This window comes from Peromyscus maniculatus, chromosome X, assembly GCF_049852395.1.
Source record: "Peromyscus maniculatus bairdii isolate BWxNUB_F1_BW_parent chromosome X, HU_Pman_BW_mat_3.1, whole genome shotgun sequence".
Taxonomy (NCBI): Eukaryota; Metazoa; Chordata; class Mammalia; order Rodentia; family Cricetidae; genus Peromyscus; species Peromyscus maniculatus.
The window spans coordinates 100,315,545-100,329,649 of record NC_134875.1 but is presented as its reverse complement, the minus strand read 5'-3'; the positions used below and the strand labels follow the sequence as shown (position 1 = coordinate 100,329,649).

General features: G+C 34.3%; 1 protein-coding gene across 11 annotated transcripts in view; it reads left to right on the top strand.

Annotated features, from left to right (window-relative positions):
• Window positions 1-14,105, top strand: part of Dmd (dystrophin) — a 2,251,111-nt gene that overhangs the window by 940,467 nt on the left and 1,296,539 nt on the right. For all 11 annotated transcript variants that reach the window (XM_076562037.1, XM_076562042.1, XM_076562041.1 and 8 more), the window contains 3 exons: window positions 602-784; window positions 11,058-11,192; window positions 13,929-14,078. In XM_076562037.1, coding sequence (XP_076418152.1) covers window positions 602-784; window positions 11,058-11,192; window positions 13,929-14,078 — 468 coding nt within the window. The remainder of the gene's footprint in view (window positions 1-601; window positions 785-11,057; window positions 11,193-13,928; window positions 14,079-14,105) is intronic.

Here is a 14,105-nt window from a genome sequence, read left to right as displayed (position 1 = left end):
AGTACTGAAGAAATTTTTTTCAACAAACTATCCCACATATAACATTAAGCAAATTTTTCTGTATTTAGTATCTTTAGATTTAAATGGTGTCTTCACTAAATTTAATACTGATCCACCTGAATAATGTATAAGTGATGTTAATCATTGACTTCTAAATATTTTTAAAACCTATTATTAGAATATTTGCTTCTTAACTACTTAAAAAAACTTTGTATAAACACACGCATACACACATATGCATATATAGATACTCATGTGCAGATAATTACCAAATGCTTCTTTTTTTGACACCAAGTTTCATTTTGCCTAATGTGGCCTCTCATTATTATATATCCAAGAATGACCTTAAAGTCCTTTTCTTCCTTCCTTTACTGCCAAGGAAGAGCGAAAATTATTATTATTAAAAGGCTATGATATTTTGACAGCATTTATTTCAAGTTTCTAATTGTATATATATCTGAAAAGAAAGAATTGGAATAAGCATTCATTTGTTACTATCTTAATAAGAATGCTACCAGGAAAAAAATATGTGATTTATAATAATGAATATTAGAAATGATAATGTTGACTTGCTTTTAAAAGAATATGCTTTTCTTTTCAGAGAGCTAAAGAAGAGGCACTACAAAAAGAAACAAAAGTGAAACTGCTAACTGAGACTGTAAATAGTGTAATAGCTCAAGCTCCACCTGCAGCACAAGAGGCCTTAAAAAAGGAACTTGAAACTCTAACAACCAACTACCAGTGGCTGTGTACCAGGCTGAATGGAAAGTGCAAAACTTTGGAAGTTAGTTGTTTTTCTTTGTTTTTATCAGTTCTGTCTCATATGAATATTAACTAAGAATCTGCGCTTTGGTGTAAAGTGATATAAGCTAGAATTCCTCATTCAGACACTTATGTGTAAATTTGTGCCAGTTGCTTAACTTGCAAAACCTGTTTCCAGTTTGTGAATGATCAAAATAGATTTTGTGATGTTAGAGAGATGGCTTTGTGTTTATGAATGTGTTCTGCTCTTCCATTTGATCAGAATTTAGTTTCCAACACCCAATTTAGGCTGTTCACAAGTACCTGTAATTCAAGTTCAAGAGAATCTGATGCCCTTTTCAGGCTCCAATGGGAACTTGCAAATATGTTATACATGGAGACACCCACACATGGACATAAATACAAAAATATCTTTTAAAAAATAATAGTACTTGCTTTACAAAAATATTTGTTTTAAAAATAGTATTTGTTTAAAAAAGAAAAGTACGTTAGGTTTAGAAATTAAGTTAACTATATGACTAAAAATACTTAGACAACAATTATATTTTCACCGGTATTGTCAGGGTACAAAATTTATAAATATTAGATTGTATATGTAATATTAAATTGTTTTCCATATATTTGAATGTGCATAAATTTATTTGAATGTGCATAAACTTATTTCTCTTACATGTAAGCATTCTATTTATAGCTATTTTATTTTGATCATTTTCATAATCACTGGGCCCTGTAGGCTACTTTATAAGACATAATGCCTAAATAGCTCCTTTTTGACATTTTCTATTTATTCATTATCACAAATCCTGATTTATTTTTCCCACTTGGCTTATTCTCTAGATTGTTTGTGTGAATGTAGTGTGAATGTGCTGGGATTAAAGGTGTGCTCCACCACCGCCTGGCTCAAATAAGTTTATGCACATTCCAAATGTTTAAAAGTCCGAAGTTCAAAGTCTCTTTTGATATTCATGCAATCTCTCAACTGTAATCCCCTATAAAATCAAAATAATAATAATAAACAGATCACATACTTCCAACATATAATGGCACAGGATATACATTAATATTCAAAAGTGGAGGAACGGGAGTATAGTGAATAAATACTGTACCAAAACAAGAACAAAACTAGCTGGGCAAACTCAAAACTCTGTATCTCTGTGTCTGATGTCAAAATGCTTTTCAGATCTCCAACTCCTTTCGGTTTTGTTTACTGCAACACACTTCTTTCTCTTGGGCTGGCTTCTATCCCTGTTTGCTGCTCTCCTCAGCAGGAATCCCATGGCTCTAGCACCTCCAACATCTTATGGTCTCCAAGGCAATCCAGGCTTCACCTTCACAGCTTCACAAAATGGCCTCTGTGGGCCTCCATTCAGGGACACCCCTGACAATGGCTAGCTTCATTGGCTTTTTTTAGTCTTGGGGGCAAATTCCATAGCCCCTTTCTTCTATCCTTAACCCCTGAGCCTCATGGCCAAATCTACTAAGTTCTGCTGCTACTGTGGTTGAAATATGGCCCCCTTGTACAATTACATCTTCATCAGCTTTCTGTTTTTAATGATTTCCTTCACTGCCTAAGCATGGCTGTTGTGAAACTTGCTCTGTAGACCAGGCTGGCCTTGAACTCAGAAATCTGTTTACCTCTGTCTCCTGAATGCTGTAATTAAATGTATATATTACCACATCTGGACCTAAGCTGTTCTTTGATTCCTTTTCACAGTTAGAAGCTTAGCTAGGTGGGATCTTGCCTTCAGATTACCACTCCCTTTATTCCATTTAACATCAGGCTTTACATTAATCTGTTTATCTCCTTGAATATAGGACTTAGCTCCATCCCACATTTTATTTCAAGTTTAAATAATAGGTTTAATACATTTTGTATTTTTCCTTTCTGTGTTTTCTCCTTATAGATCTTTAGAAGAGTGACCACTAATAACCATGCCACAGGGTCAATCCAAAGGCTCTGCCAAAAGGATTAATCGAAATATCATCACTTTAGCCTCAAGCAGACTCTTAGGACAAGGGGAAACACAGCCACATTCTTCATCAAAATATCACAAGATCTCTAGGCAACACTAAAATTCTGCTCCTCTAAAATCTTTTGAGCCAGGCCCACACAGTTCAAATCACCCACAGCACCACTATCTTCCATGCTCCTACATGTATGTCACATTAAGCAGCACTTATAACATTCCACTGCTTTCCCAAAGTCCCCAAAATATGGTAAGGTCTATTACAACAATCATTCAGTGCCTAGTATAAACTTCTGTCTTAGTTGTTGTTGCTGTGAAGAGACACCATGACTGCAGCAACTCTTATAAAGGAAAACATTTAATTGAGTCTGGATTACAATTTAATATGGCCACTATCATCATAACAGGAAGCATGGCAGGGTGTAGGCAGACATGATGCTAGAGAAGGAACTAAGAGTTCTACATCTTGATCCTAGGGCAACTGAAGTTAAGCCTGTGTACAACAATGAGCATACCTTGAACATACAAAACCTTAAAGCGTGCCTCCACAGTGACACACTTCCTTCAACATGGCTACACCTCCTGATAATGCCATTCCCCATGGGCCAACCATTCTAACACATGAGTCTATGGTCATACCTATTTAAAACATCACAGGGATTTGATATAGAGATGTCTTAGAGATGAACATTCTGTAATATATTGTCTCCACCTTAATGAGTTAAAGGTCTCTGTGTTAATCACCATCTACTGCAAAAAGAATCTTCTTGGATGAATGTTGAAAGATGCACTCATCTATGGATAACAGTCCTCTAGTAGTCTACTTAATGCTATGCATATTTATCAGAATAATTACAAAATGTTCTTTCCTAGGGCTATGAATGATGTAGTTTTGGATTCTTGGCTGTGTTAACATTTCTAGGTATGACTTCTGTCTTGTGGCACTGACATTAAACTAAGTAAAAAAGTGGTTAGTTACTCTCACAACATTAAGGCCACTATTATAGAAGTGGGCACATCTTGCTAGACCAATTATTGTACCTTCCAGGTTTCACAGCTAGGTAAGACTGAAGATTTTTTCTACTGATTAATGTATGTAGAACCTTCAGCACTATGAAATATAAAAAGTAAGGATGAAGCTTTCATGTCAGTCCTAGCTTGATTTCTACTTGCATGATTTAATTATGTGGTGTGTTCATAAATAGGATGTTACCATTAAGTGCTGTAGGGCAAGCAAGAGCCATGGGGATATCCTGCAATGTATGGGGGTCTGTTGGAAACTGTAAACTAACAACACGAAAAGATGAACTCTATTACTGGTGCTGGGGTGTTTATGTGATGGCCTATGTTGTCTGTGAGAGACATTGTTGCCATGGTATAGGGTAATGCAATTTAATATATATATGTACATATATGAAAACTTCTTCACTAGTAGGTTTTCACTTTGCTTTTTTAAGAAGTATATTATTTTAGTTAATCCTCCTGATACTCTTTCTTCAACCCTGCTTTCTCCTCCTCACCCTATTTAACATTCCCTTCTCCATAAATCTCAATTATGAATCCATACTATGTACATTATATTTCTTCTCTCTTAAAAGCCACTAATGGTCCCTTACTTGCCAGTGTTAGTTTTCTATTAATGAAAATACTATTCCCTTGTCTTCTGAGTTTCTGTGCTGATAAGAAGTCTACTATCAAAGTAGTCACATTATTATTTTGTCTGATGCATTTTAATTTTCTCTTTGTCATGCTCTGCAGTTTTGTCTTATTTTATGTGAGTATAGATTTATGTTCACTTTTACTTCATCAACTGATATGATGATGAGAACAGATATATTGTTCCTTTCTATAGTTGGTTCTCTATTACAATTTTTGAAGATTGTCTTTTCTCTAATCTGCAGATTGTTCCTAAGACCATTTTTTCTTAATAGAATAATCTTTCTGTTTTATAAAGCATTTTTCAATTTTCTAGTAAATTTTCTGTATTATTTCCTTTATTTGTCCAATTTAGACTAATTTCTGAAGTCTAAGATTAACTTCTTAGTTTTTTAATTGCTTGTGCCTTAAATCTGTTCATCTGTACACATATTTATCTCTAATTGCATGCATGTGTGTTTACTTTTTCAACAAGTGCATTTCTGTAAATCTGACACTTTCTCATAATTTTCTGTTTTGTATAATCATAGCTTCTCATTAAGACAATTGAAACATTTACCATCTGTTTGATTAAGTCTCACCTCACTGAATTATAAGAATTTAATAATTTTAGTTTCCAAATAACAAAACCACTAAACCAAGCATACCAAATTCTATTAGCTTTCCAGTTTGGGGCTTTTTCTCATAGTGATATATTAATATTTACATCTGGTTCCAAATCTTTTTATTCTCTCATAGCTTTCAAAATATAATAAGATTTAAATATCAGTATTATAGTTTATACATTCAAGTTATTCTGTAGTTTAATTTTTTTAGTAATTAAGCAATATTTACTGAATTGAGAATAAGAAAAATTTTATATTAATACTGCTCCTCTTTCCTAGGCTCTAAGAATCAATCTTTCAATGTTAGTAGAAGTAAGAGAGGATATTTCTTTCATATTAAGATCTTTTTCTTAAATCCCATACTTACCTTTCCTTTTGTTAATTCTTAAATATGTCTGTGACAATTCTTCTGTTGCTACTTGCCATATTAATCTGACTGTTCCACCTTGTTCTCTATTGATTCTAAGTGCTTTATTAGAAACATTGGTTGTTCTCATTCATATGAATTTTCAATCCCCTAAACTAAAAGGTCTTCAGGTGTTCATGGTGCCTTGAAATATTTAATTTAACAAGATTTTGGGGTAACTATTTCCCACAATTTTATACCATATCCCCTTGAAAGTTATCTCTCTTTGCCCATTGTCTTAGTGGTTCCCAGACATTTTATTTATTCATATTATTTAACTCTTTGGCTCTGGAAGAATTAATCCTTCATTCATGAGTTGGCAAATCAAAATGCTTTCTTTGATTCCTCTCAACTATAAATTCAAAGCCACTACCCCATTCTTAATATGCCCACTCACTTAACAGATGATGTTCTCTTTTAATTTATTTTTATTTATTCTTCCCTCATGCAGTATATACCAACCCTCAGTTTTCGTACCTTCCCCTTTTCCCAGTACCCACACTCTCTGCCACTTTCCCACTTCCCTCATTTTTCTCTTCAGAAAAAAAGCAGGCCTCACAGGGATATCAACCAAACATGACATAACAATTCACGATAAGCCTAGGCACAAACCCTCATATCAAGGCTGGACAAGAAAACCAATCAGGAGGAAAGGGTCCAAAGAGCAGTCAAAAGAGTAAAAAATACCTCCACTCCCACTGTTGAATGTCCCACAAGAACACCAAGGTAAACAATCATAACATTTGCAGAGGACCTAGTTTAGAACCATACAGGCTCTCTGATTGTTGTTTCAATCTCCTTGTGCTCCTAGAAGCCCTGCTTAGTTGATTTTGTGGATCATGTTTTTCTGTTCTCCTCGACATCTCTGGCTCCTACAATTCTTTCTCTCCCTCTTCCATGGGTTTCCCTGAGCTCTGCCTAATGTTTGTGTGTAGGTCTCTATATCTGCTCCCATCAGTTGCATGAGGAAGCCTCTTTGATGTGATTGGGATAGGCACCAGTCTACCATATAGGAGAATATCGTTAGGAATCATTTCATTGACTTTTTTCTCAGTCCTGTTTGATTCTGCCCTTTTTATCTGGGCCATCCAGCTTATAGTTCCTGGCCATCTAGACAATATTGTGTATGGGCTCCCTCTTATTGCATGGGCCTCAAATTAAAACAGTCATTGGTTGGCCATTCCCATAAGTTTTGTGCCACCATTGCCCCAGCACATCTAGGAGGCAGGATAGATTGCAGGTCAAAAGATTTGTGCCTGGGTTGCTGTCCCAGTCCCACTACTGGATGCCTTGCCAAGATAGAGAAGATGGCCGGTATCCTCCATTACTAAGAGTCCTTGATATGGTCACCCTCATAGGTTCCAGAAGTTTCAACTGAACAAGGTTTCCACATTGCCTCCCCAAAGCTCCCTAATTCCAGTCATCTTTCCCTGTGGATGGTTGAGAGTGTAGCACAGTGGGGAAAGAATTTACATCTAGAAGACCCTGGGTTTAATTTCCAGCTCATAAAAACAGCAAAAAGAAAAATATATGCAAATGAGGGAATAATTTATTATTCATGTTTTTTCTCCAAATGAAAAATTGTTGGTTAACTTTCTGAATAGAGCTCTCTTCCATATCATCAAATGGCCTCTTAATGAAATCTTGACCGTGGCTTGTAAAAATTATGTTTACTATATAGTAATAGTGCATAAATTATTGAATGTTACAATTAAACCATCTTATTTCTTAAGTAAAAAACTAGTTACCAAATTCAAATAATACTGGCAATACATATGCTCAAATTAAACACACCTTATAAAATTGCCCATTTTTTCCATTACCTATATAATTTTTCTAGTATCTGTTTATCATAAGATATGAATTTAAGTATTTGTTGCAACTTATTATGTGTTCTTAATAGCAACAACTATTCTTACATGGCATGTAAGATATTTTTGTGAACTCGTCTATTATAGGAATTGTTCTTGGAAATTCTTATTGCTTTTGATTATTGGGCAACCTTTGTGAGTGTTTGTGTCTTCCATGGTTCTTGAGATGTTATGCTTTGTTATCATCTGTAATATAAACTTAAGTTTTGATCCTTCAAAGGAAGATTATTATTTTCCATCCAAGCAGCAAAATTATTTACACCTTCCTCTTAATGCTTGATGGTGGATATTTTCCAGTTTTTGCTTCAGAATAATGCCATATTAGTGTTAATGACTTATGTGAGGCCATTGCTTCTTTTCCAATATGAAGCTACTGTTAAATATCATAGCTTCCATGTCATATACTCTATTCTGATAAGGTATTACTTTGTTAAACTGCATATTATCCTCTCAGTTTGTATGGTGCTCCTGTATTTTCCTGTATCTGACACATAGAATTTCCTGATCCATGCTTAAGAGATAAACTTATATATTAAAACATTTGCTTCTTAACGATATTTTAAATATTTAAAATGCATTATTTATATTCAACTTGGGATTTCAGTCAGACAGAAACAGTGTGAAGGTAATTACTCGCTCCTTCTACTCTTTTGAAGAGTTTGCTTTTTAATGGTTTTTCTTTTCTTTTCTTTTTTTGAGATAGGATTTCTCTGTGTAGCTTTGGAGCTTTTCCTGGAACTCACTCTGTAGACCAGGTTAGCCTCAAACTCACAGATCCACCGGGATTAAAGGCATGCAACACTACCGCCCACCTTAATTTTTTTTTTTTGTTGTTGTTGTATTTCAAATCAAGTTAAAGTTCCAAACTGTTAAATTTAACAGTTATGCTAAGTACATTTTCAATCCAATTTTGGATTCCAGAGTGTTTTATCTTGAAAAAGTGACATGTAAAACTGTTGCATTGAGCCTCTCCAGCTGTGGCACTCAGATGCACTGAAGACAGAAGAAAACATCCATATTGATAGTTAAATCATCATAATACCTCATTACCTCAATCTGCACCAAAGTTGATATGACTTATTAAAAGTGTCACCCCCTACCTTTAAAGCTCTAACATGTGTCCTGGGATTTAAGGTGATCCATGTATTTCCCCATTGGGATAATTGCCCAGAAGAAGAATAAAATATATACCATCAGGAGTTTGAAATGTTTTAAGGTTTATACCAGCATTTTACAGAAAAAGATGTTCATTTTTGTTTTTGGAATATACTCTATAAAAATCAATAAATTATAGCAAGTTGATAGACTTACAGACAGGATAGAAAGGTGTCCAACAGACAGATATAGAATATCCTCCATTATTTTTAAAGACTATGAATGATGGGAAAATAACAGGAATTGGATAATCTTTTAGTGTCTCTTAATATGAAATCATGTTTTAGACTTGCTACTGATAGTACTTTCAGGATGATGTATTATGTTGGTGATTGCACCATCGTTTTTACTGGACTTGACATATTTACCCCAAATTTATTTTTCCATCTTTTCATTTATTCTTTATATCTTTCACATCATGTATCTCCATCCCATTCATTTCCCATCACTTAGTATCCACTCTCTAGCTTTACAACCTCCCCACCAAAATAAAATAAAATTAAACTTAAGAGAAAACAAAAAAAAGGGAAAAATCAGTCTTGTCATGAAAACTGTAGTGTGACAGTGAGTAAACCTATTTATTTATCCATATATCTCTACTTGCAAGTGTTCATTTCAGAGAGTCATTGGTCTGGTTTGAGGCCTCTGGTTTCTGCAATACTTTTGAGATGGGCCCTCACTAGAACTTCCTGCTATTGCTCTGTGTTGTGGAAATGCTGCAACTTTGGGTCTACAGGACACATCTCTTCACATGCTGCAAGAGATCCCAGATGGGGTGGATGTTGGGGTAGCCCAACACATAACCCTGGTTCTGTACCTGGGTAGTTGCAAGGTTGGTCAGTTCGCCAGCTCTACCTTTTCCTCACCTCCAGGGTGAGTTCACCTGTATTGTCCTGGTGAATTCACCACTTGAAGTGATGAGCAAGGGGCAGGGCCAGCTGTCCTGCTTTCATTTCCTCAGGGTCAGATTTCCCACACCTACACCTTCAGAGTCAGCTCCACTATGTTGCCATTCTCCATAGTGCTGCAGCTAACAAGGGGCAGGGCCAGCACTCCCATCTGCCTGAGGCATTGATGGACTACCAGGGTGGCATGACAGGAATCTCCCTCCTGCCTACCACATGACAAATGAATAATGGGGACAGCTCTCCCATGCTCATAACTTTGGGGCTGGCTCACCCACACCTCTGCCAGTGGAGTCGGCTCTATTGTGCGGCCCACGAGCGGTGCAGGGCCTGCTCTCCTGGGTGTTACAGCTGGGGGCAAGCAGATTACTCCAAATTTATATCTCAAACCGAATAGTGAGTAACTGTTGTGGTAGTCCTTTCATCTTTATCATCTTCTTGCCCTATATTAAAACAAATATAATCACAAAGTAGAGATGCGTTGTTACTATTCTTTTCTTTAAAAAATTATGAAACCAAGACAGGTGTGGTGGCACATGCCTTTAATCCCAGGACTCAGAAGGTAGGGAGAGACATGTAGCTCTGTGTGAGTTCTAGGCCAGCCAGAGGTGCTTAGTCACACCCTGTTTCAAAAGAAGGAAATAAAATAATATTTTGTTCATTGTTGAGGATTATAAACAATGGTTAAATACATATTGCTTAGTGCTTGCTCGTTTCACCAGATACTTTTATTTGTAATTTCCATCCATGTTACACCATTTGATATAATTATTTTTATTTGTGTATTTTCTTTTTTAAGGCAACAGATTTCTATCTGGGAAATATTGAAAGAATAATAATTATTATTATTCTTTTCTTTCGAATATTTCAAAACTGAAATGACCTTTCTTTTTTAAAAAAAATCATTCTTTGAGAATTTCATGAAGTATTTTTTAAATTGTTGTCTTTCCAATCCCCCAACTTCTCCCAGGTCTTTTCTTATCTACCTATCCAATTTTATGTTCTTTCTTTAAAAAAAAAAAAGCCTTTTGTTGCCTATTTAAGAATAGTATGTACTCTAAACCACTGAGCCTCTCAAGTCCCATATTAGTTTTTTTTTTCCTCCCCCAACCTTTTTTTTTTTTTTTTTTTTTTTTTTGAGACAGGGTTTCTCTGTGTAGCTTTGTTCCTTTCCTGGAACTCGCTTTGGAGACCAGGCTGGCCTTGAACTCACAGAGATCCGCCTGGCTCTGCCTCCCGAGTGCTGGGATTAAAGGCGTGCGCCACCACCGCCCGGCTCTCCCCCAACTTTTAATGACTATAATGGGCTTCATTTTCATGTGTCTACTAGATGTTTTATTTATCTTTTAATAGACTTGTTGGGAAATTTGAATATTACTATTTAAATATTAACAAATGTTTAAATAACTTAGGCTTATACATGCATTCTATCATATGTTTTGATTTTTTCTATTTTTAAGATTGTTGTGTATGTAAATGTCTAATTTTAAAAGGCAAATGACTGGATTTTGAATTTATTCAAGTAATACACTGTTTTCTTAATGACATAATTACTGAGTTATTAGATGTCCAAAGTATCTAGTTGCATTTTAATTCATTTACTGTAAAGTAAGAATGAAATGTAGAACATTAAACTTTCAATTTTTAGAAGTTTTAAAATTATAATATGAAGGTTCTCTACTTACTTTTATGAGGACATATTTAATCAGCAATATTCATTCCTTTCTTAGGAAGTTTGGGCATGTTGGCATGAGTTATTGTCATACTTGGAGAAGGCAAACAAGTTGCTCAATGAACTAGAATTGAAACTTAAAACAACTGAAAATGTTCCTGCTGGAGCTGAGGAAATCACTGAGGTGCTACAAGTAAGTCGCAAATTCATCTAAATGATACTTTATATGCAGCACTGAAAAGTTTGAATACCTAAGAGAAAACAATGTTTTAAAATACCAGGAAGAGGAAGTAGCTACTCTTCATCCTTCATTCCTGGCAGTTTGGATAAACTCTTTGTTCCCTCTAGGATACTTCCAGATCTCAAGGACTTAAAAGGGAATTACTTGTCTTCTTATCTTTGATATTTTCCTTTTTTGTGTTCCTAATTTCTAGGTACTTGCATGCTTAAATCTACTACAAACTTATAAAGACAGTTCAATATAAAATTTTCTTTTGGAGTACAGCTAAATTGTTTGCTAATTGAATTTTTTGCTAGTTTTAAGATATATATTTATTGAACTAGAACATGTAAACACTATTTGAATTCATGTTTATAAATATTTTATGACATAAGTACATGTTATGAATATAATGTATGATATACATGCTTGTTTTATTTTAGAGACTTTAAATATGAAAAGTTAAATGAGTGCATATGCAAAGTATAAATTAAATTATCTTCCAATGTGTAATTAGCCATTCATGTTGTATACATTTAACTTAGTTTTGATTATCATAAACATGTAATAAATATAGTGTTAGTATATTCAGTATATGTAGTTCTGTAAAATAATTATAGCACCTTTGTGGCTGCAAAATAAGAAGTAGATAAATTTTAACTTTGATCCTGCCCTGCTCAGGAACATTCCTTGACCAAACATTCCTTGTAAAATAAAAAAAAACAATATTATACATTTTCTAGAAAAGACAAAGAAAACTTATCATCCTTCAGTAAAAAGTATAGTAGTCAGAATAAAGACTGGGATGGTGTGGCTATCCTAGAAAATTATCTTATTCTATGCTTACTACCAGATTAAACTTTTGATACCACATTTTAAGTAATGCTTTGAAAAAATTTGGCATATTCATGTTGTTTGTATGTCTCTCACATGTGAAAGCTTATAAAAAATAGCCCCAGAACATGAAAATGGAAGATAAAGTATTAGGGAAGAGAAAAGGAGGAGGTGTAATGAGGGAAATGAGGGGATGTAAATATGGTCAACATGTGTTAGATATATTTGGAAAAGTAAAATTGTCCAGTTGTTTGTATAATTATGCATGCTAATGAAATGTAGGCTATTCAGAGGATACTGATGTGACATTAAAGGAGGAGGAGAAGGTCTTATTATTAATATTTACCATCTGTAGACTATTCCATGTAAATTTTTGTTTAATGAGGTTGCTGGTGATTATTCTTACAGGCATTTTAAATAAAAAAATATACCTGTATTTAATAAGGATAGAAAAGCTGTGGTACTTCTAACTTTCCTTGCTTTTAAAGATTCCCATAATTGAATTCTTTTCATATTCCTCCCACTCCTCTAAATCTTCAAGATACTCTGGGAGAGGGAAAATCAGTTTACATTTATTTAATCAGTTTACCTTTTATTTAGTTAACAGGTTATGTACTTCGTTAGGAATTAAGAAGAGAAAATCACTCTATTAAAAGTTCTGTAAAATGCAGATATTTGCTACACATAATGAAATATATAAAAAAACCAACATTTTTGTATTAATATTTTGATGAGTTTTTCTTACATATTTAGATGTCAAAGCATATCTTTTGCAAAACAATTAAGAAATAATAATATTCTAATTCACTTTAAATTGAAAAGCAAAATATATTGAAGTTGTTCAGAATTTGGAAAGTTTTAGATGCATAAAATGACATACAAATAACTCTGGGGATAGTTTCACGTTTTTAGAAACAACAACTCATTGAAAGAATTGTTAGACACTGTATCTATCACTTATTACATAGTTTCAAAATCTTGTGAAATGATATTGGATAGCTTACTACCTAGAACCCCTAAAACTGACATTGAGATTATTTTTCTTTATACAATCTTCCAGACAAATCTGTCAATTTTGAACTTTTCTTTTCAGTTAAGGATTATAAGGCTGTAATAGAAATAGAAAGTCGGGAAATATCTTAACTGCAAAACCACAAATAAAATGAAAGAAAACTTCTTTTCTCAACATGTACACACACACACACACACACACACACACACACATGCACGCACGCACGCACGCACGCATGCACGCACGCACACACGCATGTGCACAAGCACATGCACATGCACATGCACGAGAAAAAAAATTACCCAGAAATGACAATGGTCCAACCAAGATCACCTGGTGATTTCTTTTGAGCATGAAGGAGTGTATTGTCATTTCTATCAAATTTCAGTCCTAAGATGTCAATGTGAAAATATGTGAAGAGTAAAGGAGTTTCTTTAAAAGGAACGAGACATATGAGATGCCACTACACACATTTTCAGAAGAATCACTATCTGCATGCCACTGACCATTACAAAAGCAAGCAAGCAAACAAAAGCCAGATCAAACCAAAACAAATAAACCAGCAAAAAAGTAAGAAATTGAGCATTCCACCTTTTCAGGTTTTAAAGTAGAGGCCATCACTAAGAAAATGATGTCATTTTTTAAAAGCACAGTCTATAAAGTAGTGATAAGTCAGTGAAAAATCATATGTAATCCTAAAATTTTTTAAAAAGTAATGCTTCTTTATATTTTATTAAACAAATTAAATTTTGCTTTATATTGCTTTCTAAATTGTACGTAAATGATAAGATACTGAGCTTTGTGTGTAAATTCAATGTACTTACAAAAAAAGAGAAATATTAATTATTGAAAATGTGTTTCAGTCTCTTGAAAATTTGATGCAGCATTCGGAGGATAACCCAAATCAGATTCGCATATTGGCACAGACCCTAACAGATGGAGGAGTCATGGATGAACTGATCAATGAGGAACTTGAGACATTTAATTCTCGTTGGAGGGAACTACATGAAGAGGTATGAAGAGAAGTGGAAAATCTCTTT